This window comes from Vanessa cardui, chromosome 30 (assembly GCF_905220365.1).
Source record: "Vanessa cardui chromosome 30, ilVanCard2.1, whole genome shotgun sequence".
NCBI lineage: Eukaryota > Metazoa > Arthropoda > Insecta > Lepidoptera > Nymphalidae > Vanessa > Vanessa cardui.
Genome location: NC_061152.1, coordinates 4,681,499 through 4,708,742, shown reverse-complemented (window position 1 = coordinate 4,708,742; position 27,244 = coordinate 4,681,499). Strand labels below are relative to the sequence as shown.

General features: G+C 36.1%; 1 protein-coding gene across 1 annotated transcript in view; it reads right to left on the bottom strand.

Moving 5' to 3' along the window:
• Positions 1-939: 939 nt before the first annotated feature.
• LOC124542350 (cytoplasmic polyadenylation element-binding protein 2) overlaps positions 940-27,244 on the bottom strand; it is an 85,133-nt gene continuing 58,828 nt past the window's right edge. Inside the window, exons 3-10 of the mRNA XM_047120319.1 lie at positions 21,721-21,840; positions 20,189-20,317; positions 12,515-12,627; positions 11,711-11,921; positions 10,778-10,863; positions 10,028-10,129; positions 8,583-8,687; positions 940-7,860 (exon numbers count right to left, since the gene is read on the bottom strand). Of these exons, the coding sequence (XP_046976275.1) occupies positions 7,744-7,860; positions 8,583-8,687; positions 10,028-10,129; positions 10,778-10,863; positions 11,711-11,921; positions 12,515-12,627; positions 20,189-20,317; positions 21,721-21,840 (983 nt within the window). The 3' untranslated portion in view covers positions 940-7,743. The remainder of the gene's footprint in view (positions 7,861-8,582; positions 8,688-10,027; positions 10,130-10,777; positions 10,864-11,710; positions 11,922-12,514; positions 12,628-20,188; positions 20,318-21,720; positions 21,841-27,244) is intronic.

Genomic DNA, 27,244 nt, shown 5'->3' with positions numbered 1-27,244 from the left:
CAAGTAGTTACTGTTATATGAAGAAATAGATAAATAAAGGGGGTAGCCCCAGTGGCGTAGCTAGGTGAGGAAGGGCCCTGGTGCGGTGCATAGAAAAAGACTTTGGCCCTCTTCCCCACTTTCCCATCCCTCTTCAACTAATAATTACCCTTCAAAATTATAGATACCAAATAAGATTTTTTTTGCGCAGGGTCATGATTTTCTATCTTCATGACTAAGGTTTAGTTTAGAGGGCCCCCCGAACTCCAGGGCCCTGGTGCACTGCACCACCTAGCCCTATGATAGCTACGCCACTGGGTAGCCCCTGATCTAAATTACTAATTATTCTAAACCAAGCTTAGCGAGAAATTGTCAGTAGCATTAATTTCTTTGAGAATTAGCAAAAGGTAAAATTGGCAGTTGACGCCTCCCTTTCAATTGGCAGCTTTTTATGTATATATAAATATATACTCGTATATTTTTGTTTTCATTAATTTATCAAATAATAATTCGTCCAAACATCACAATATATATTATTCCCACTTTATATATGACACTTGCATGAGGTAGATTATAATCTAACGGTATTCATATTTTCACGGTGATATATTATATACCACACAGTATAGATCTTAGCTTAGATCTTTAAAACTACGCACGCTTTTGATGCGGTTTTTTTAAAAGATAGAGAAATACGAGAGGTTTTTATATATAATGCACGGAAATAATAAAATACAGTGAAGAAACGCTGACAACTTTAGAAGTTCTTAATGTGATGTCATTAATAAACAAATTCTGTAGTATATTTAGTATCATCATTGCACCCGTGCATAGCTGGGGCGGGTCGCTAGTATACTTTAAATGAACTAATATTTGTATCCTATAATATATTCTTTTATATTTTTTATAATAAATATAATTACTTATATAATAAATGGGTTATAAAATAAAACAAAGATATAAAGATTTAATATTGGACTAATATTTAGTAAAATACCATATTATAATAATAAAATTCATATAAAAATCCAAGTGTTTCAGTTTTAAATAATATCTACGGCTCGATGGAGATAAATTGATGAAATCGCCCGACTTGACAAATCTTACATTTAAAAAACACAAAGAAAATCAATTTATATCATTATGGAATTCAATTATTAGTATATTCGTAAATTTTTTCCTTACTTCTAGCTGTCATTACATGCATTATTCGTGATTTTAGTTCAAATCAATAAATAAAATGGCTCTAAAATTTAGTACCATGGATAGTTAAAAAAAAAAAATGTCAGCACAAGGCATATCACTCAAAGTCTCTCCATCCAGCCAATCATACATCTAAAATACTATTTAATCAAACAACAACGAAAAAAAAATAAAAAAAATACACTCTTAAGAAAAAAAAACAAACTACAGTGCTACTGCAATCATTTAAGATTCCACATAAATATAAATATATAAAAAACGGTATTGCATTCTCACTTTACATAGAAATTTTCAAATTATACAATAAATTTCAAGTAAAGCTCCGATAGAAATTCAAAATCTACGTTTCTTTAAATTTATTGACAAAAAACCTCGTTATTTTTACAATTTTCACTATTATATTACAATACATATGTTCCTTAAGCTGCGTCCCCACATTCGCAACATTGACAATTTCTGTGGTAGCAACACTTGTGACAAACATTCCTAGAATTGCCATAAAATTTGTGACCAACAACAATTGTTGGTAACAGTTGCAGCCAAAAAAATCGTCAACGATTTCGGTGGGAACGCACCATTTAACAGCCAATGTGCAATTTTATCGGCAAAAGCTTATACTAGTAGCGTTTTAAAAATACTTTATTAAAACTATGAAATACTGAAAAAAATATTAAGGCTAAATAACAACACTATACTATGCGACATATAATCGATTTTTATAAAAATTATACAAAAAAAAATATAGTAAAAAAGAAATAAATAGGTAAACGTCAAAAATACATCCAAACAAGCGGGAAAATCTACTTCTAAAAGCCATTTTCACCGGATATAGGAATTGCAGGGACCGACCCTGCTGTCTTTTTGGTAAAATCTTCTTTGGTCAAAGAAAAAAAAACACAAAGCAATTGGATGTACTCAAATAACAGTGACAACACAATGCTCATGGACGATTAACAAATTCATTTAATGATAACTAAATTTTGACTAAATTCCATCAAAGCAGTTTCGGGTGTTTTGAAGGTATCTCTCTCTGACAGTAATGATTTGTCATTTGATAGAAAAAGATAGCATTAACTAGTCACGCCATAGAGCCACGTTCTACATTTCATAGCCTGGACGTGTCTTTTTGCATTAGTAACAAACATTGTACTGATACCAATTTAAAATGATACAAAAAGTTCTATTTATTCGTAGTTCTGCCAATTGAACGCTATACACATCTACATCGTCTGAACATAGCCCGACATTGGAATTTAGTGAACATTTAGCCATTAAACCAAGTGTCACGTGACGCGTGTAAAGTAACAGTCGATTGCACTATCCCACAAAGCAAACTACAAGATGAAAACTCAGGAAGAAAGTTTCAAATTCATTTTAATATTTTCACAATAGTCTAAAATCAAATCGCATGTCAAACAAACGGGTCGTTCATTTACAAAAAGCTCAACTATCTCGCGTCAAAAATATCAAAGACAAAACAAAATAAACGTCATACAAACACGTGGAGATAAGAATGATAACGGGGAAACCGATCGGCCCTTTCATTTCGCGTTCCAAACTAAGCTTCGAAAAATAGTCAACAGCTGCAAAGTGAGAGGGCCGCGACCTCTTGAACAAAATTCATTAATCGTAGCAAAACAATTTTTCACCTAGACTGATACATTTTAAAATTATTTATCTAAGCTTCAACTGTGACTTTCCGTGCAACACACGAGATGATTTGCATTACGCAACGGTCACATCTCCGAACGTAACGACGGATGTGCGACCGTCGCGTAACTTCATAAAATTTTCTTCGAGGAAACGAGTTCATTTTCACTAATGGAGACGAAAAGCCACTCACAGCGTGACATCATCAACAAAATTGATTGTAGGTATATAACAATAGAAATAACGGTCTATAAAAATATATAAGTCTAATTTGAAATTATAGTGAGCCGACTCCCGATACAAAGCACTTTGAAACCTAACTACAGTAACGCTTCGATGTTACACGATACGCTGTGCCGACTTTCAGATTACTCATGTAGTAATGTCGGCCACACACAGGCGACGCAGCCCAAGTGGGTGCGCTGTAAGGCAACTCACTGGTCTGGGTACAACTTAATATTAACCAGTTGAAACTCATTCTCCATCGAAGCGAAGAATAATTATTGAAGTGAGTTGTGTAAAACCGCGGCGTCACTGTATACAATTTATTACATTCCACTAAAATTTTTAATATATTTATGAATATAAAATTAGGCTGAAAATTAGCATAAAATTTGTCTATGATTCACGTTTTAAGGAGTCGGTTTATTTATAAAAATTTATTAAAAAAATATCATTTTATGCACCATCCCGGCCTGTAATGAACATCTTGATAAAAACCGTGACTAAATACAAAAAATACATCGAGACGCAAACGGCGCGACAGTGCGGGTTGCGTCGTCGAGCGACGCCGGCCTGCAACGCGAAGGGAGTAGGTACTAAATCTGTCATTATAATATTAATCAACTAGAAGTTAATAATGAATTGCTCTACTGTAATTCATCTATCACACGATATTGTTTTATAATTTCACTAAAATATCTAATATTACGACGAAATTTACAAGGTACGTCCTCGGGCGTACGTTGACAAAAAAATTTACTAACCTCGGTCCGGTACCGACGGCATAAAACATCATTTATCATCAAGGGACATTGTCGACCGCGCCCGCCGTGACCACCGCCGTGACCACCGCCGTGACCACCGCCGCTCGGCTACGTCACACGGACGTCAACGTCAACGGGACGAGGGGGACGAAACGTCGATTTGTCAACAACAACAATTATACAAAGTTAGCTAAGATCTCAAAATAGTGTCAAAAATGTAAGACAAAACACCTCGATGCCCCCCGTACGGCGAACCTCATATGTGATATGCAATAAAATTACTATCTAAAAAACGGAAAAATTAGCATTCAAATAGCTACTATCAATAGAAAAACAGACAACATACAACAAGAACAAACGGCCCAATCGACCATAAACAAGAAATCAAGTTAAACAACCTACAAACTAACGAACTGAAAACTCTCTTAAAACTCAAAACGGCCCGCGCCATCAAACTACATATACTCCAAACTAAAACTAAGCAAATCCAAGTGTACAAATTAAACGACGATCAAAACGAGCGCGGGCCGATCCGCAAACAAAATAAAATTATATTCAAGCAAAAACCATCAACAATAAGTTCCATCGAAAAGTCTGGTAGAAATCGAAACTTCTTCCAACTGTCAAATCCTTCTAAAACCTTCTCTACACGCGATCTAAGCTACGTTCAGACGCCACGACTTTCTAGCGATCAATTAATATAAACGCACAACATCGGCCTCACAGCGCAAGCTCTGCTTCGAATCTCGCCGGCATCATAACGTAGAAAGGCCCTAAGATAATGGCGACTGCGCCATATTCGACAAGCTTTTAGGTATAGTGCAAAAAACAACCATTCGCAACAGACCACATATCCCAGACAACACAAAACCAATGGGTTTATTTTTTCTAACACCAATTATTTTAGCAACCAGGCACAGCCCACCGGCGCCCGGGTCGAGGCACCACACCCTCAGAGGTCACATAGGCCACCTGGTCAACTATCTACGTTGCGCGTAAAGTAAAAAACACTTTCGAATTTCACATTAATAGTCGTTTTTTATAAAAATACAAAAATACAAAATGGGACAGTGCGACCACACAACAACCACGCTTCCGTACCAATCTTCACTAAGGAGGGCTAGGGGGCACGTTTAAACAACTTTATACTTTTCATTAAAAAATATTGAGCAATCTCATACAAAAGGAACCAACCTAACAATCGAAAATGCACACACATCGAGCCAACGGCGAACCCAAACGAAAGTGTTGTCACGAAACAAACGAAACGGAAAACTGACAAAATGCAACCGGAACGGCTAATTGTAAGTATACAAGCATGAGAGGGATAGCAGATATCGAGTGCCGTGAGAGAGAGAGAGAGATAGAGATAGATAGATAGAGATAGTGAGAAGAAACATCTCGGGGCGTACATAGCGTGTATCAAAAATCACCTAATTCTTCTAAGTATATATTAAAGAGGAAACCGCGATACGCTATTCTGAAACTATTTTTATTTATTTATCATTACACTAAGAGCTTTCGCACGTGTGTGCATTTTTAAACTCTGAAAACGCATCGCGACACTCACCGGAACCCACTTTTCATATATATTATATATCACTAAGAAAAAATATATATATTATAATTCGTCTACGTAATAGTGTTATATAGTTGAATGTCATATTAATAATAATCATATGCAGTGGAACAAGTAGTGTCACGACGCTCGTCTATGGCAAATAATTTCCACTAAAATGCTCTATTAATTACAATTCGTCTACTTAATTACAAAGTTCAGACCGTCCGTCGTAACGGGCGAACGGCGAAGCGGTTTAAAAAATATACTTCGATTAATCGGGGACATTGAAAACGCACACGATACCAAAACTATAACGAATCAAAAACAAACCGAGTCAAGGATCGGTCGAAAATATATTATACGATCGATCGATCCATCGTTCGATCGAAAATACGATCGCAATTATAATTAAGCTATCAAATCAAGCACGGGAGGGGTACGTTCAACCATGCGCCGCACGAAGGCACTTCGCCTCAACATCTACCGAAAAATACACGACACGAAAAAACGTCTACAAAAATCATGAATAAACTCATCAAAAAATTCGCGCTAGTCTTTTAGCTACAGTCTCAGAGTCCGTGGTCGGTCGGGATACGACGTCTGTATCCGAAGGAAAAATTAAGTACACACCCAAGCCTCGTCGTTATGTCTCTCCGAACATCGAATGACTCAGCGTCGAATCTTACGCAACTTCAACCATTCCAAAACCGATCAAACTTTGACACAATCGGGTCCGGTACATACGATACTAATCGAGACGACAATCTGATGTTACATCATAAATTGGAACAATTATTTACACTAGACTTTTGGTTATATATAATCTTATAGGTAACTACTCTAACAACTATTGCACTACCCCGGCGGATCCAAAAAATATATATATTATATTTTTAATACTAAAAAAATATAAGAATCAACTCGCGAGGAGCCTACAGCCAAGATTGGTAACGTATTTTTTTTTTTCAACTTTGTACTAAAAAACCCAGTCTATACCGCCTCCCGGGAAAGTCGTCACTAGTGCAGGAACAAAACCATCTTCAAATTAATCTGCAACAAAGCTACAATAAAATCCTCTCCAAACTCGCTCAACACGATTCGAACGATTCAATAATCGATATCCAACGATCGTTGCATAATCGTTCGAAAACAAAATCGATAATCGAACGATCGATGACTCTAAATCAGTAATAAACGACGTGATAAATCAATCGAATATTCTATATATCGCAACAATATCCAAGTTAAATAATAAAAAACAAAAAAGGGGGGAAAACGGGAAATTCACTCTAGCTACACAGGTACAATTATGGTTTTTTTTTTTTTCGAAAAAATGTGAATCCACTTAAGTCTTACATTAATATCTTACGATAAATGAGCGTCCGCGCCCGCGACAAAACCGCGCGACAGCGACGCGACATTTTTGTCGGGACGCGCCACCAAGACGTTACAGAGCTTATCCACAAACGACAAACTGACAACTAGCTAAGTTATTTTTTTTTTTTTCGAATACACATTTTACTTAAATCGAAGTCCTTATCAAATTTCTCATCACACGAAACCTACCATTATGGTAGATTTTCAGAAACTGCCAACACAGTTACAAATTTCAACGCGTCCAACAAGAAATCCAACAAGCAAATTGTACTTGAATTCTATATATTTCGCTTAACATTAATTGGATAATGTTGCCTTTTATTATTATTATTATTTATTATTATTTTTTTATTTATTCATTTTCCAACAATCGATATTATTACGTCACATCCGGAGGCGATACAGCGACGGCGACATTTCGCGACACTTTCACGCAGGTACTAAAAGCCGTGGATTTTTATTTTTATTATTCTAGAAAGTGAACTGTCAAAATACCGATTTAAAAAAGACAAAAACGCCGCAAAACGCCGCGCGCCGTCAACATAGACGCACCAAGTATTGTATTCCAAGTGTCTCGACGAGAACGCTAACATTTTTCCTACATCTCGCATCCAAAGCCAGTGTTGCTAGATCCGAATCGAATTTTCCTCAAAAATTCAATTCTTCTTTTAGGGGAGATGGTCTATTTCTTCTATCGAGTTTCGCGTCCAGTGCCGGGGGGTATCCGTTCCAAGTATCCTCGCCGCCGCTCCCCATCCCCTAACTTAAGCTGTGATGTATAATTTCCTACTCACCAACAAACACTACCCACTATTTCTATTCAATTCAAACTAATTCCTATTTAATTCCCAATATTGCTTAATTCTTCACATCAATATCGAAAAACATCTTGGAGCCGCATCGCAAGTCTTCCTTTAAATCGTTTCAGATCATTCCTCGCCCTCCCCCGGCACTCCCCGCCCCCCCACCTCCCCTCTACCTCGCGAGCTAACACCAGCGGAAGGGCACGGCCCGCGGGCGGTCAGCTCCCTCCTTCACCAGAGGCTTGTGGAACTCACGGCCCGGCCTGGAGTGTATGGTGGCCCAGCAGTGCTCGCAGTAGTACTGGAAAATAAGCAATAGATACATTAACAAAACAAATCACTTAAACATTTAAGACAATTCTAAAGCAAATGAACCACTTTAGAGGTAGAAGTTAGTAGTCTCGGTCAAATTGACGGTTTTCCGATTTTGTCCCATACTTGTGTTATTGCCTCTTGTCAAACATAATTCTAGGTCAACGGGAAATATTTTGTAGGTTTGATTCCATTTGAAAACGAGAAAGAGAGATGCGATAGAATAGTCTAGGTATTTGGTATTCATTTCAACTTTATACCACGAATAAGGCTCTTGACAAACCGACAGAAGGTAAATGAAGCGATCTTATATGGAACCCTAAGAGAGCAATTATTTTTGATATTTTCTTCGCCATCATTTTTTCTTCTCGTTATAATATTATAAATAAATAAATAAATATGAGACAACATCACATACATCACTCTAATCCCAATGTAAGTAGCTAACACTTGTGTTATGGAAAATCAGAAGTAACGACGGTACCACAAACACCCAGACCCGGGACAACATAGAAAACTAATGGTAATCTACATCGACTCGGCCGGACGAACCCGGGACCTCAGATTGGCGTACCCATGAAAACCGGTGTACCACTTGAGCATGGAGGTCGTCAATATTGGGACGAAGGTTTCTTTTGGATTTTTCCATATTCCTCTCCTGCACGAGGTCGGCTAACCCTGTGTACGAGGTGTACTGTGTGTGGCACTCACCTGCAGGCAGGTGACGTTGGCGCAGAAGAAGGGCGCGAACTTGGAGCCGCAGCGCGCGCCCGCGCACTCGTCGCACATCTGGTCGTCCAGCACGTACGGCTTCACCTGCACACACAAGCCTACGTTACTCTCGCTCCGCTAAATATAAAGGTATTACCTACGGAACACACAAAGCCAACATTACTCTCGCTCAGCTAAATATACAAGTAAAGGTATTAACTACGGGACATTTACCATGTTCTTTATTTTTATCCGTTTTCGACTCCGATCAAGACTCCGTTGCGTATTATGCCAAAAAAATCACCATATTTAAAATTTTGGCTTGTGTAGATACGTTTTCATAATAATTAATTATTTAAAGAAGAAAAAGTATTGAAATAAAACAAGCTATAACGGATTTAAATCGCGTGTATTAATTATTTTTAACATCCCGACGTTTCGAGCACTTTACAGCGTTGAGTCCTTGTATCGAATCAGTAGGTGTTTGCTTTAATTGATCGAGTAGTTGAGTTTTGTGTTTCAATAATGCTATGAATATCGAGCCATTGTGTCGGAATTAGCAAGTATTTGCTGTAATTGTTTGAGCAGACGAGCTCGATATTTCGACATTATCTACGAATGTCTTGTTCACGTTCAAGTTAGCGGGTAGATGTCGATAAAGTTAGAAGTGTCCATATCGGACTACCTCCTTTCTCGTACGTTTGCTGTCAACACCAGTTACCACTACTATTGTCACTATTATTTTTATTTATATTTATTTTATGTACACTCGACACTCGATCCCGTGTAAAAACATGGTAAATATCCCAAAATTAACTTTAGTAATAAAAACACCCATGTTGATTTAAAATCTTATATAAATATACAACATTTGACAGAAAATTGACGCGCTACTATTGGTCGAGAACGTGAGTAATCTGTGATCAAAATCAAAATATACTTTATTCATGTAGACTTTTACAGGCACTTTTGAATCGTCATTTAACAACTACAATAAGTGAAGCTACCGTCATTTCGAATGTAGATTCTACCGATAAGAACCGGAAACTCAGTAGTCACTCTTTTACAGCATTTAAAAAAATCAAAATCATATATGTATGCAGTAAATCCAATTGAATGGAATAAAATGCCTTCTTTTCCGCGGCATTTATAAAAATAATTGATTTTATGAAACGGCAAAGTTAAAATGTCTGATATTCATTATGGCTTTTGGAAAGACTCCAACTAGAAGAAACGGAAGAAACTCGCTTAATTGCTCTTTAAAATTATATTTAATTAATCATATTATATTTACACTTATTGTATAATCAGTCCTATGATGTAACCCAATCCAACCCCGAACCCAAATTCAGGACGGTTTCCAAAAAGTAATCTTCTAATTCATAAGATGTGTGTGTGTGTGTGTGTGTGTGTTTTGCACAGTATCTCCAAAGCCAAACCCTCACCTCGACCCGCTTGTCGATGTCCCCGTGCTGCAGCTGGACGAAGCGAGCAGAGATGGCCGCTATGTACGACTGCTGGTTGGAGAACGCCACGCGACCCGCCCCCTGGAATCGACGGCAAACTTTTGTCTTTGACGGCATTTTTTGTGGACAATGTATACATTACAGAGAATATTTGGTGGTCGGATTCTATTAAATTCTGAGACGGTACCACACACTTCAGATATATTCTACCACCAAACAGCAATATTTAGTATTGTTGTGTTCTAGTTTGACTAGTGAGGGAGCGTAACTACAGGCACAATAATATAATAATGGGATAACTTTCCCATCCACCCCTACCCACCTATATCATTAAAAAGAAATAACTGCATATTGGAGTAAAGCTGAAGATAGAAAGCGGTCTTTAAGACCTCGTATGAAAACTACTATAATATCAGTACGGGGCTTATTACGTAACGTTTATGAAACTGAAACTTGATTTTTTTGTGACTACCATTCGGTCGAATTTTATATCTTCAGTGCGGCACGTGGTCAAAGAGACCCCTTAATAAGTAGGTACAGCATAGCACTCTGTTTTCAATAAGCATCATATAAATATATTTATCACTTTCCTACAATACATCAAACAGACGTTACGGCCTCTACACGATAGAAAACTTAACCCTTAACCCACAAGGACGACGAGGTGTATCAGACCTCGCTCCGTATTGAATGTGTTAACAGATGTAGCGCATAAAGTGGCGACCTCACCTTCGGATACTTCAGCTCAGGATCTGTATCGATGCCGGCATAGCACACGCCGCCGTACAGCCGGTCCATGATCATAGCGAGCTCCACTGAAATGATCAAAATTATCTCTGAAGTCAGCACCAAAACAACCAAATCTATAGGCATGTTATATCTGTAAAGGTAATTGATGATTCCTTGGAGATATTTTGGACTTTTAACTACTATTCGCCTAAAATTCCGTCCATATTTTAAAGGCGGTATAGATGTAAGGTATTAAAAGGTCCAGGGGTATTCTTTAGGTTAAATTCGATCAAATTCAGTGCATCGAATTATTTTTTTATCCATGAAACTTTACGGTCAGACTATGTTACTTCCTCATTTATAATATTATTATAGAAGAGTAAATATTTCTTATTCAGATACACAACAGGTCAACAGCTGTTACTGACACTATGCGGGAAACCATACTATACAAAGCCATAACGGGTATGTAGTCTCAATGAAAAGTTTTCAATTAATTTGTATAAGATTATATAAAGCAATCTTCACAGTTTAGAACACAGATTCTGACGAGGAAAACCGGTAACAGACTCAGTAACTACTCCTTTGTTCATAAAATAACAGCCTGTAAATGTCTCACAGCTTAGCTAGGGCCTCCTTCAAGATTCTACCAAGGTGCTCCAAAGAGGGTTATTGGGTGAAAATATGGTAGAATTTAGTTTTTAATTTAGACATGACCTACACGTTTCTGTGTTAAATTCTTCCTCATAGTGTTTTTCTTTACCACCTAGCACATTATAAACACATTAAGAACATTGATTTTAGTGTTGTCTGGGGTTAGAACATGCATCGTCAGCTGAGGCGTATTGAGTTCTATACCACTGGGCCAGTGCGTTTTTTTTGTACCTGTGTAAATAATGGTAATTTCAAAAGAGTTGGATGTATCAAACTCACCAGCCTTCAACGGACGAGGAACACCACCGACGAAGACGGTCTTCCTCGGGTCCAGGGGCATGCTCGCGTCCAGTACGAAGTCAGCGTCGGCCAGCCTCCAGGGCCTGATCTGCACCGGCTTGTCCCGGATCGTTGGCGACGACACGCACAGGTACAGCTTGTCGTCGTCTGTGATGCAGGCCTCCATGAGCGCCGCTACTGAACTCTCGTCCTGAAAGCACATACGTACACATTCAAAATTTATACGACTATCTGCTATTTTTTATATGTAGAGTAAGAAGTTCTATATACATCTTTAAATAGTTTTTGTCGAGAAAAAAAGGACACTATTGCAATGCCCAAGTGAAATAAATTCTAAACCATTATACGTAAAACTTATACTTAAATTATGCAGCGCGATTCAGAGATGATCATGTGATGTACCTTTTAATTTAACCTTTTATTAATTACGTGTACATCAGTCTTTTTCAGTCAAAGAAGGAATAAACCTTCCATTTACGAATTCCAAACCGCTTGATAATAGCTCAGCTATATTGTGGACTACTAACAGTTCTTGACTTATATTACCATATTCCAGTTTAATATTCATTCACATAACAATGGATATAACAATCGTCGTACAATACATACGTCATTTATTTTGCAAATCCATTTTGAATATCAGCTTATTCGAACTATCAACGTCTTCCTATTGGCTTTTGGCCTTTTGCGGTTGGAGTAGACTAGAGGCAGTTGACTTAAATCTTATAACTAAACAAATGGAAAAATGAAAGCAAAGTCAACGTTCAAACAATTGGCACTCACTTGGAACAGCAGAAACGCGTATCCCTTGGGCGGAAAATAACTCTTGCTCTCGGCTTTGTGGGGCCAGTCGACGACCAGCGGCCCGAAACGTCGGAACGATGACGTGATTTCATCTGGAAAGAAAATAAGACACAATTAGAACGGAAAGGCATCGAAGCAGCTTAGACGACGTTCATCCGACGCAATGGCACAGAAACCCGTCTCAGAGATCTTCTACACTACAAGTATATTTACTGCTGTTTGGTGCAGCACCTTATCCTAAGCACTACGAGCGCCCGGGTGCGAGCAGTGTTCTGTTGATTTTCCCTTCTCCGAAAAAAGGTGTTTAAGACACTTTCTGGGGCGGCTCACAGATGGTCCACGACCATTACCGCTGAGCCGCCCCTAGTGCACCATTGCTCAGGTATTTTTCACCCTCTGCAGCCTGGATTAAGGCGGGCTGGCGTTGCGACTTTCTCTGTTGGTAGGGGTGTCACAAAGTATTAGTTCAGTGTAAATTTCTCTTTTACATTTACTATTTGTTCAAACTACAAATAAATTACTCGACCGACTAGTGATTCAAGCAACAGAGCGTTCTGATTCAATTCCTCGAAATCGACTCGACATAGAAAAACTCCATAAAAGTACTAAATTACAAAATCAATCTTCGTGCAAGCCGGCGTCCACTTCCTCGCCATTTATTTCTGAACATTAGCGCATATTGTTGTGTCGTTATTCACACAATGGTCTAAAACAACTGTTCTGGCAATTATCATGAAATGAATTTTTAATAGTTGGTGATTTTAATGTTCCTAGTGCTATTTGGTCTCCTTCGTCCACATCCGCTGAGCTCTGTGAGAATATTGGAAACTCAATGGTCAATGCAATGTCTTCCTTCATGTCCTTAAATAACTTTTCCCAATATAACTCAGTCTCAAACATCAATAATCGCCAATTAGACCTTGTCTTCAGTAACTCAAATTGTAGGGTTATGCGCTGTGAAACACCTTTAGTAAAGGAAGATGTACACCATCCCACGTTGGATATTATGTTAATGGATATTAACATTAGTAGCTTTCCTAGCCCTCCTCGTATTGTTAAACTTTTTCATAAAGCTGATTATAAAATAATTAATGAATTATTGGCTGATATTGATTGGTCGGTTATTTTTGATTACTATGATATTGACACATCCGTTGAGAAATTCTATTACATAATCAATGATATAATTATAAAGAATATTCCTTCTAAAGTGGTTGTTGATCTTAGTAAGTATCCAGCGTGGTATTCTCCTGCACTTATTAAAATTATTAAAGAAAAACTAAAATATCACAAAAAATGGAAAATGTATGATAATTACAGTGATTACAGTACTTTTAAATTACTTCGTGATAGACAAAAAAGGGTTGAAAAGACATGCTATGATAACTATCTTGATTTTGCGGAAAATAATATTTTGAGAAACTCTAAGTGTTTTTGGACATTTGTCAAGACCAAACAGTACACAAATGACATACCCGAGCGGCTATATTATAACGATATCTCAACAAGTGACGGTCGGCAAATAAGCAATCTATTTAATGAATATTTCTATACATCCTTTGAACATAGTACACATCTTAACAATTTTTCCTGTAACAGTCAAAATAATAGTGGATATGCTAATACAATTAATTTGTCATCTGTCGATATTTCACTTGCTGATGTTCGTAAGTATTTGAAAACCTTAAATATTAAAAAAGGTAGCGGACCCGACGGTATACCACCTCTTTTTCTAAGTAAATGCTATATGACTATATCTGTTCCTTTACATTTATTGTTTTGTATTTCCCTTCATACATGTACTATGCCTTCAATTTGGAAACAGTCTTATATTGTGCCTATTTTTAAAAATGGAGATAGACATGATATCAAAAATTATAGACCTATTTCGAAATTAAGTTCAATTCCAAAACTTTTTGAACGTATAATTTATGACAAAATTTTTCCAAGCATACGTCCCATAATTATCGACCAGCAGCATGGATTTATTAACAAGAAATCAACTGAAACTAATTTGTGTGAATTCACTGACTATGTTTTGACTGCAATGGACAAAGGATATCAGGTGGACGTTGTGTACACCGATTACTCCAAAGCGTTTGACAAAATCTCTCATTCTATCTTAATAGCAAAAATGGAGTTCATCGGTGTACATGGTGACCTCCTTAGATGGATCAAGTCATATTTATTGAATAGAAGTCAAGCCGTGACTGTGAAAGGGTATTGCTCATCTTTTCTACCCGTTCCATCTGGAGTCCCTCAAGGCTCACATCTTGGACCACTGTTTTTTAATATATATATAAATGATGTTGTTTCGGTATTTGCATCATCTAAATTTCTGTTATATGCTGATGATACAAAAATTTATAAAATTATTAAGAGTGCTGATGATTGTATTAGTCTGCAAAAAGATTTGAACTTACTTAGCGATTATTGTACTACCAATTCGCTGTTTTTGAATATAAAGAAATGTAATTGTATAACATATACCAGAAAAAGAAAAGTGATCATTTACAACTACCGATTAAAGGAAGATGATATAAAACGTGTATCAGTGGTCAAAGATCTTGGAATAACACTCGATTCTAAACTTCTTTTCGTTGAACACATAAATTCCATAACTTCTAAAGCGTTTCGTATGCTAGGATTTGTGCTGAGGATTTCCAGAGAGTTTAAGCGTGTTTCAACTTTTGCTCTTTTATATAAATCATTTGTGAGACCTATTCTAGAATACGCTTGCACTGTCTGGAATCCACAGTATAGTAAATATATAGAATTAATCGAAAATATTCAGGAAAAGTTTTTAAAATATTTAAAATTTTCGTCTATAAATAATTTGAATCAAATAGAAAAGATACCGACAACTGAACAGAGACGACTTGAACGTGATATGGTGTTTTTATATAAATTGATCCACAACATATTTGATTCCCCTTATCTCCTTTCTAAAATAAATATCAAGTGTCCTCGCCCTGGCAGTCGGAACAAATCTATTTTTGATTTTCCATTGACAAAAACTAAATATGCAGCAAATGCATTTGTTAATAGATCATCTAAACAGTATAATAAAACATTTACTGAATGTGATATTTTTCATCTCTCCCTTAAAAAATTCAAACTACAAGTAAAAGAAATATTATACTCTGAAGAGCCTTAATTTACTCATGCTTTTTTAATTAATTAATTATAATTTGATTATTTATTATTAAAATATGTTTTCTTGATTTAAAAATTAAATTTTATATTAAATTAAATTATGTAAATGAATTATATAATTTCATGCACCTATTAAATATAAAAAATGTCTTGTTTTGTACTTACTTATGATTAATTTATAAATGGAAACTGTTTTGGTTTAAGAATTGTCTTATATTTTCTTTATTCTATTGTAATTATTTCACTGTTTGTTTCCTGTACACTAAATAAATAAATAAATGAAAAGTTGTATCAGTTGATATGGTATAAAACAAAGTCGCTTACCGCTCCCTATGTACCTGCTTAGATCTTTAAAGCTACGCAACGGATTTCGATGAGGGTTTTTAATAGATAGACTCACTCGAAAGGAAGGTTTTTTCAATATAATTACATGGACAATATAGTAAAGAAACACTATACGAAGAAGTTGCTAATAAACAAATTCCGTAGTATATTTCATATCAGTATTTTACCTGTGCGAAGACAGGGCGGGTCGCTAGTTAGTTCATAAACAAGGATAATCTTCTAATAGATATTAGCTTTACTATCCGTAAGTACTAGGACAATTTTGACTATTCGATTATAATTCTAATATTAATTCTATTGAAACCATGCCTTTGATGTCGGACGGCACAATTTGATAACATCGGCCTGGGAAATGTCTAATGATTGGAATATATTATATATTAATACCAGTGACCCCGCCAAGGTTCCGCTCGGGTGCAATGTTGATACTAAATATACTATAGAATTTATTGTATATAATGTTCACAGCGTTTTTGTCATTAGACAATACGAACCGCTATGTCCCTGCGTTAAACCTGTAATATCTTCGAAAACATTCATTTAAAACTATAGGTAACCATATTGATCTATATTAAATTCACAATGTATTTAAGGTACCTAATTGGATAAGTATTAATGCTGTATTGCTTAAAATCGTTTCGAAAATGAGCCATTATTTATCGTAAAAACTAAAGGATATAAATGGACATTGTGGGTTATCCCAAAGACACACCGTTTGGGACTTTTTTGTATGTCTCTTCAAGCTGTACAATACTGTATTTAGTATACTGTACATTACTTTGATCTATCTCGTAGAGATCAACCAGCGTTTGCAAAGTAAGCCTGCAAAAATTCATATCACTTTGTAAATCTGTAAAACTATCAGTGTTTCTCTACTATACGCATAGTCTATATTACGCATGTGTATTACATATAAACCTGTTAAATAACAACTTCTAAGCACACAGAGGAGATATAAATAGTGTGAAGACCTTGTTTTTAACTATATAGTGATTATAAATGCGAAAGTAACTATCTTATCTCTTCACGCTCAAAACGATTTACGCGTCATAAGGTATGCAGATCGTTCAGAGTCCCGAAGGACATAGGCCACTTACACGTATATAAAGATACAGCCGCAGTATATTATATTTTACAATGAACAATATAATAAACGATATTATTATTCAAAGTCGTAAGACAATTCCTAGAGACAATCAAAGCTCGCTCGGAGCGTAACTGGGGCGCCTCATTGTGCTCGGTAATATATCTGCGAGTCTGTATTATGTATTGTTGCTCGACCTAGAATCGTCGCTGAAGGCTGGACGGAGGTTTGCGTATAAAACGTGTTGTTTAATCGTTATGGAGGAATCTCTATTACTTATCTGTGCTAATTACTAACCTTCTATGGGTTCTACTTGAAAATAATATAATTTGATTTCAAATGTGGTCGCCGGTAAACTAACGATCCAATTGTAAAAATTCTTTTTGATATTGAATATTCGTAAATAATCACAAATTGACAAAAAAATCCGCTGAGATTCTTTAGCCTGGTCTTCTCGGGAAGGATTATATTCTCTTACGAACCGGAGGCAGTGTTTAATTTGTAAATTTGTAAGTGTAATTGGTTTGGTAGAAAGCTACTTTATTTCTGAGTGCTACAGGGTACAAATTTTGTGTATATCATATCCATTTATTCGGCTTCGTACGGGTGCAATGTTATTACATCACATTAGAAACTTCTAAAATGACCAGTGTTTCTTTACTAAGTTGTCCATGTATTATATACAAAACATTCTATATATTAAAAAAACCTCATCAAAATCCGTTGCGAAATTTTAAAGATCTAATCATAGGGACAGACAGCAGTAAGCGACTTTGTTTTATACTATGTAATAATGTAAATAAATAATGTAATTGTATTATATTAATTGAAGCACATTTAAATCATAATTTTACCAAGACAAAGGATTATATAAACAGCAAATACTGATTCGCAATAGAGATTCTACTTGAGTTAGTTCTCCCTTCTCACCTCGCGAGCACTTAGTTTAAATTCCCTTGACATTCAATTTACAAGATTAAATAAAAAAAAAACCACCACTACGTACAGTCTGTCGTAACTTCTTCATCTTCGTCGTATGCTATTTATTTATCGTCAGAAATAATGTCAGGGCCTTTATATGCGAAGATCGTTTGGTAATATATAGACTCGTCTATTAAATGCAAACATACATCCAGATCAAGACAAACAATCGTTTATAGTACGACACAACTTAGATGTAGCTTCGGCAAAATTTGTAAAAGCGATCATCGCCGAATTAAGAATTTTTATTTCTTATGAGAATGTGATCTTTACACAAACGTAACTTGCAATATCACATGACCAAATATATTAGTCAATTCGACGCGTCGCTTTACACGCACTCGCTGTCTCGGGTTGAACTGTCGCGGGAATCTATAGCGACGAATAGCGTTGAACGGCGCGATAGGGAAGCTATTTCTATTGGTTGAGTAAATCGGCAGTGATCGGTTTTATTGAATTTGCCGATGCTACATCTAAGTTGTGTCGTACTATACGTTTATCTCTGCACGGTATAAGACAAAGTCGCTTCTCGTGGTTTGTACGCTTGGATCTTTCAAAGTACTCGACGCATTTTAATGCGGTTTGCATCAAAATACATTGCATATTACAATAGAGAAATGTCAAGAATTTCATCTTTCCTTGCCGGAAAATCTATTTATGTTTGTTTTTCAATATAAAAGTTGTATAAGAGCGCGTGAAGCCGGGTCGGGTAGCTAGTAAGTCTATATATAATGATAGCCGTGACCACTAAGGCTTCGTGTACATGACGCAGCTACACCGACGCACGACCGACAATATTGATCGTATACGTCAAAAACCATTCCCCATCAGTGGATGCGTTTTTTACATAGCCGCACCGTTTTGTCGAAGCCCATTTGGGTACACCCACTAATAATATATTCTAGCGATAAGCATCAATACGTAGCATTGTTATGTTATAATATGAAGGGTGAGTTAGGCAGTGTAGTCCATGTTTTTGGCGTATTGGGATAATTTCTTATAGCTGATAAACCGGTGGTGATAACCTTAACAAATGACCACTGACGGATTTACAAATTTGCCGCTAGTAGGCTAGTAGGCTATTCAATTTCTGCCGCCCCTACTATTTTTTTACAACATTTATCATCTGCGTTCTATCGTCCTCATTACATCGGCTTTTTCCCGTTATTAGTATGATTAAAAACTAGGTGATATTTCTGTCAGTTGCTAGATTATATTTCCAACTCGCTATGTAGTGACGAGTATACGGATTACAGACGTAATGTGTATGACATATAATTATAAGTTCTTTTTTCTAATTTGGGCTAAATTTGCCGCCCCTCCAAATCTGCCGCCCTAGGCTCCAGCCTACTTAGCCTATTGGTAAATCTGCCACTGCAAATGACATTGCAAGCATCTAGTTATCGAGCGATACATTCATTCATTTGTTTCGGTATCTTGTTTTAAACTGAAGCCGGCTACACAACGACGTACAATGAAATATGTTGCAAAGCGTGACGCAAGCGACACTCGTACGGCCTTGCGCCGAGTTTTCATTATTACAATACAAAGCCTCAAACGAGTCTACTTTAACGTCTTTGCCGACGAAGCTACTTTTCTGTATAGAAACCAGTCTTACATTTCTGTATAGAAATCAGTTTTATCCCAGAAAGCGTTCAAAATGCCTCCTTTGCCAAATTAAAAAAATATATATTAAGGAACACTTGTGTGCAAAAGGTTATTACACTATTAATGAGTTTATGATCGATAGCACACCTTGGGAATGAAACGATCGCCCCCTGGCTATTTCTTTTCATATTAAATTGTGTACATAATATAGGACACAAAAAAAAGAAAAAAACCTGCTGAGTTTCTGTCGCCCATTCTTCTCAGGTCAGGGCGTTTTCTTTTCCGAACCAGTTGCACTCTATCATTTGACCATCAATAAGAAAAGTGTAATTGCTTCTACATTGAATAAAGTAATTTGAGATAGAGTCTCCACAAACGAAGTCAGTTTTGTGAACAATGCCTAATTAATCTTCAAAGCCCTCAACGCCGGCTCCCGATCAAGCTGACTCAAAAACCTTGATAACTACGACTAGACTCACCCTCGTCAATGTCGGGCGGGAGACCACCGACAAACACCTTCCGGCTGAACCTCTCCCCGTGCTCGGAGCCAGCAGACACTGGAGACGAGCGCGCCGGCGAGCCGAGCGCGCTGACACACATTGATAATCCTGGAAACAATCACCAAACATTATATCACCAAACAATTCAAATATACGAGCACGTGCAAAAATTACACGTGGTTGATTTACCGAGTGTATGCAAGTGTAATGAGGAGGAGACCTGCCTATTTGTGACATTACCAGACTTTTTTCAATAATCTCAAACTGACCAAAATCTACTATATAATTTATATTAAAGAATAATTATTCGTAACGTGGTAAATGAGCAACAGCCTCATTGTATTTATACCTTATGTTATTCACTAAGACGCGCCCTACACGTAAACTACATATAAAACGTAAAAATTAAGGTAATCATATTTGTTAAACGTGCATAAGTCACTCATACTAACGCACGCCTTCGTGACGTAAGTACAACGTTAAATAAAATAATATTGGACAACATTACATACGTTACTCTGATCCCAATGTAAGTAGCACTTTTGTTATGGACTAAATAAATTTTTAAAAAAGATTACCGAATTCAAACAAAACAATATGCACTAAAAAGTAATAAAAATAATTGCGTATTCAATATATTTTTTAGAGTCCTCCTACGTAAAATGAAATGAAAAACATTAGACTACTTAAAAGTCGATTTACGATTATATAACGTAGTTATAGTTATTGTTATATTTGAATCCGGCGTCAGCAACGGGCACGCGCCTCAACAATCAAGAGAAAGAAGAGATACGAGTCCCTTGATTGACACAGTATACTATCGTATATAACCAAGTCCGTCAAGAGCTGAAAGATGCATCGCGCACGTGTCCAAGTAAGCACGTACACCTATATAGCTCTTGTCACATGTATCCCTTTCCGGGTGCGTCATATTGCCTTCCTTTCTATAGTAATATTAGTAAGCTAAAAGTTCGTTTGTCTTGTTAAAACCATATTTCACTGTTAGATAGCATTCTATCGAGAAAGGCTATTGGCTTTTTACCACACTACGACCAATACAAGCATAAGCATGTATCTGCAATAGAGTCGAGCATAGTCAGGACGTGCAACTAATTAAATTATAACAGAGAATACTTATACACTATATAACGATGATTGCGGGTTCAAACCCAGGCAAGCACCGCTGATTCAAGTGCTTAATTTGTCTTTATAATTCATCTCGTTCTCAGCGGTGAAGGAAAACATCGCGAGGAAACCTGCATGTGACAAATTTCATCGAAATTCTGCCACATGTGTATTCCACCAACCCGCATTGGAACAGCGTGGTGGAATATGTTCCAAACCTTCTCCTCTAAGGGAGAGGAGGCCATTAGCCCAGCAGTGGGAATTTACAGGCTGTTGTTGTATACAACGTGATTGCCTAGTCTTATATAAGTAAGGCCGCTCTGGCTAAATTCCATCTGGACAAGGAATACACTCTCAGCTTGATCTTATGGTGATATGAAACTTACCCGCAGCACTGAGCCTCGACACCACGTCCTGGGTCTGGTCCGCGGGTCCAGAGGGCGATCCAGCGCCGGCCCCGCTCGCAACACCACCTTCTTCCACCCCGGGGAAGAAAGGAGACTTGACTGCAAAGACGGAAACAAAAATAAGCAAAAACATTTTTTTAATAAATTTATTAAACTGAGTGAAATTTAATATACACGTAGATTGGGGTACAGTATAGGTTACCCAACAACGGGGCACATGTTCAAAATTATAGATCAATAAGGTACTACTCGATAAAACATTGTATAAATGAAGTGTAGAGGTTATAATAAATTGATCTTTGTACAGAATAAATATTATGAGTGATCTCACAATTGCTAATTGGGATACATCCTATACAACATAGATAATATTATACTATAACATATATATATTTTAAATGTTATTGTTTAACGTGCTGTAACATCGAATTGGGATAACGTCCAGTAATTAATATGTATAATATGTATACAGTTTTGCATTATAAATAAATAAAATTACATTTAAATTCCGCAGACATTTTTAACTTTGCCGTTTCGTAAATTCAAATCGTTTGTAAAAAATACATCGGTAAAAAAAGCATATTATTCGATACAAGGTTTTGTAGATGATAAAAAAGCGTGGAGTTAATACCTGTTGACTTCCAAGCAAGATATATTAAATTAAATAATTGTATTTAACTAACATGACTTTGTATTTTTTAAATGTTGAAAAAGAGTAGCTACTGACTACTAAGTTAAACTACTGAGTTTCTTGCCGGTTCTTCTCGGTAGAATCTATTTTCCGAACCGGTGGTAGCATCACCTAATTGTAAAATGACGATTCAAAAGTGCTTGTAAAAGCCTACTTGAATAAAGTTGATTTTGATTTTGGACTATTAATTAAACTATAAACGCAAATCGGTGAAATAGAACCTACTTAGTTTCTCATCGGTTTCTCTAGATAGAATCCACTCAGAACCGGTGATAGCATCATATTTAATTCACAACCTATGCCTGTATATTTTCATACCAATATTAAAATATTGGAAAAGATTAACAACACATTCTCCGGACCTGTTCTAGCCTCACGTTTAATACAGTTGCACAAACGATTCAAAAGAAAAGCCCAATCATTCGCCTAGGATTTTCAGCCTCTTGTACAGATATCACGAATTATCACAGATTCGTGTTAAGAGGTCGTGTGTGTAACAATTATCGTGGAAGCCAAAAGTCAACGACATCCCGTCTTGGAAGTGAGCCAACCAGCAGAGATGTACCAAATGAGACGCTCCCACAAACGCGTATTCTCTCGATTCGGAATTAGATAATTCGGTATAATATTTATAAATAACTATTATAATACTTGTTTAGTTTAATCTATATTTAAAGGGACCAAAATGGATGCATACTGCAAAATAGAATATTTTGAGATTAGAATTTAGCTCGTTTGGGTAGGTACCACCCACTCATCAGTTTTTCTACCGCCACCGTTGGCGGACGTGCATATGGGCCACCTGATGAAAAGTGGTCATCCTCACTCATAGACAATGACTCTGTAAGAAATATTAACTATTCCTTACATCGTCAATGCGCCACCAACCTTAGGGAACTAAGATGTTATGTCCCTTGTGCCTGTAGTTACACTGGCTCACTCTTCAAACCGGAACACAACAATATAGTTCTGTTGTTTGTTGGTAGAATATCTGATGAGTGGGTGGTACCTGCTCAGACGAGCTTGCACAAAGCCCTACCACCAAGTAAATAATAATCTCAAAGTGACCAAAATCTACGCTATATAATTTATATTAGAGTAATCCTTACACTCATTGGTAGTAGTAGTACTACCCCCCCCCCTCCACCACAATACCTACCAAATAAATTCCGCCCAAGCTGTAAAATCTGAATTCCAATCTAGCTCAAGTCTAACGAACCCCAGTCAGAGGTTAGACGAGTTCACGGGTGAACAAAATTATTACACTCGAAACGTGTATTCATTTTAAAACGCTTGCTTTATTATTTCAACAGCGAATCGGCGACGCGGCTACCGTGCACGGGGTTCGATGCCCGATCGTGACAAATATTAGTTTAGGTTATGCTAATCGACACCAACTCGATTGCAATGTATAAATTAAATACATTATTTATTTAATCCATCCATCCAACTAAGCGACATTATTTTACAGCATATGACATAGAAAGACTTAAAATGGCCGACTTATTAAGTGATCATTACATTTGTACATTTACATTAACAGCCTCTAAATTTCCCACTGCTGGGCTAAGGCTTCCTTTGAGAATAAGGTTTGGATCATATTCCAACACGCCGCTCCAATCCGGGTCAATGGATACACATGGGGCAGAATTTCGTTGAAATTAGACACATGCGAGTTTCCTCACGATGTTTTCCTTCACCGCTGACCACGAGATGAATTATAAACACAAATAAAGCACATGAACATTCAGTGGTGGTTGCTTAGGTCTGTACCCGTAATCATCGGTTAAGATGCACGCGTTCTAACCACTGGGCCGCCTCGGCTCTTCTATATAACATATATATTATAATTCAAATATTGTCGAATGATACTTCATTATAATTTAAATAATATAGATATAATATTTTCGTTTAATTATATTCAAAGTGCACTCTCTCCGTGACCAACTCGACTCGGTTCAACGACCCTCGTCCTTTCTACTGTTAAAAGCAAAACTTTAAAATAAAAACATACTTCACTAAACATTTACATACCATATGTATCATTTTATTATAGAGAATTCAAATGAAAGAAAACGTAGGCTTTTTTCTATCATTTAATTTAGAGCTAGCTATTCGCCCCAGCTTCGCACGGCTGCAGTTTATCATTTAAGAAAATCTAATGATATATAAATATATGTTTAATACCACTATAGTATCCAGGAAAATGTAGCTTTCTGATTGTGATTTATTTAGAATTATATAAATAATTTCAGAGATTAATGCCTACATATATACAAATTTAAAATATTAGTATAAATATATAGACTAGGTAGAAAACGCTCGGGTAAAAAAAGGTTCTACATATAACTGTTATAAAATGTTTATACAAATATTGGACAATATCACATACTGATTCCAATCTAAGTAGCTAAAGCATGTGTTATGGAAAATCAGAAGTAACGACAGTACTATAAACACCCAGACCCAAGACAGCATAGAAAACTAAACAACCTTTTACATCGACTCGGTCGTAAATCGAACCCGGGACCTCTGAGTATCGTCGTACCCATGAAAACCAATGCACACACTGCTACTTAAAAATATTTATTACGAATAAAATATTTACATTTTCCCATCCAAAAAAAATCCCGAATAAAAAATACAAAATAGCTAAATATTAAAATTAAAAATTAAATACGAATATTGAAGCACCGCTCGTTCGGCGAGTTAATTTTCAGTTAAAACCGTTTCAAATTAACGTTTTGCGTCTAGCTGGACATAACTGGGTCAAAAATCAAAGAATATATTTAACAAATTAATAAATACGCGACCTTAGCCAGCCCAGTGGTTCAAATACGAAAGCCTTAACCGGATTTCATGGAATTTTCACGTGCTAAGTTGTTTAAGTCGCCTCGTTCGTCAATCTTCGTGAAACTTCGTGAAAAGTTGGATGAAAGGAGACTACTCGTTTTATCATTAAACTAGCAGTGCCCGCTATCTTGTACGCGTTTGAATTTTACAAAAAAAAAAAATGATTGATGAATTTAACAAAATAAATTGATTGTGAAAGTCCCTTCAAAATCGGCTCAGCCGTTATAGAGATTAGCCAGAACAAACATACAGACAGACAAAAATCGTAAAAAATATTATTCTGGTATATGTACCGTATGCATTAGGTAAGTAAAAAGGGCTATTTTAATATTACAATCAGACGCTCCAATTTTATTATAATTATGTATAGATGAAGCGATAGTTAATAAAAAGATGCACGTTTAAATAAAATACTAATATTCCTATTCACCCCTTTAAGCTTTAAGCTCGTGCTAGGAGTGGGGATGACAATAGCTAAAAGGATCAGGATCGAATCTGCGACTTCACATCGCTAGGCGTAAACTACTGCGCTATAGAAGCTTTGTTTTAAGATCATTGCTTCATTTTCGACATATTTCATAATGACTGGCTGACCCACAGACGTTCTTCCATTTGACTAAATTATTAGAAAACCAATGCAAACTAATAGGGCATAAAGTTTTTTGAAAATAGTCAAATTCATACGCTGTCGTTTTCAATTTTTCTACATAATACAGAGTGTTAAAAAAACAGGAATTAACACTGCTAAGTCATTTTCAATTTATGTCGTGACCAAAAGTAATTGGCAATGTAATTTAACGAAACATGGAACTAACTTATTAATACAAATGTAGAATACACTACATAAAACGAAAAGCAAAATGCCGCCGATCGCGATTTTCGTATAGCAAGGAATATTTATGAAAACCTTCCCACAAAATGTACGAAAGCTAGAGGGAGAAAGAAAAGCTGAATTAGAAAGAGCTAGAGAACATTAAAGTGACGTCATTTCCAAATTTCGTTTATAAAACCCAATTAGAAACCATAAACGTTGATATCAAGGGTTAAGCGACATTCGTTCACTTTATGAAATCCTAGTACAATTTCATCGACGCTTTCTTGCATTAAGAGCCTTAAAATCGCAGGGTCCATGATTATTAGTAATCAATGTTTAATCTGTGTCCGAATTACGATTATGGTCACACGGTTAGTGAACTACGGATATCCGTCAATCTATTTAAACAGCGCTCCTCTGATGTTATGGGATCCTGGTACCGGTTTCGATTCCTTACCTAATATTTATGGACTATATACGTAAGAATAGTTATCAGTAATATCTAGTATTTTTTTATATTTATATTGAAAATATTTTTCGTTGTAATCTGTTTTTCTTTTTTAAATATAATCATCAGAAAATATACCGCAACTTTTCATTTTAAATTATAAATAAAAAAACTTATTTTACAATTGAAATCTCATTTAAATTATTATTATAAATTATTACTTTTTTATAACAAATAGCAAATTGTACTCACTCTTTCTGTACGGATACTTCGGGCCTCTGATGAAGGGTGTTATCAAGGGTATAGTATGAACAGACATTTTAGTAAAACAATACACAAATTTTTCGTAACTATTAAATAATTATATTTTATCCACACACGCGAGCGCTCTACGCTTCACGGACACCGCGATTGAAAAAAATGACTAGCGCATTCGATTTACGATTTTTTTTTTTCGAAATCTAAACACGACCAGCCCTTAATAACGAATAAAGTCCGTTATTTTTTAATATTATTTATCGTTATTTTAAATAACGTTATTAGGAAAAATAAAATAGAATTATTTATTTTTTTATGAAATTATTTTTAAATTCAATGAAAGTTTTGAAACACTGTAATATTGTCAACGCAACGCGTCTGAAACTAGTGAAAAGCTGAACTTGTTTACGAAAATAACGATTGTCTTCTATTTAAAAAC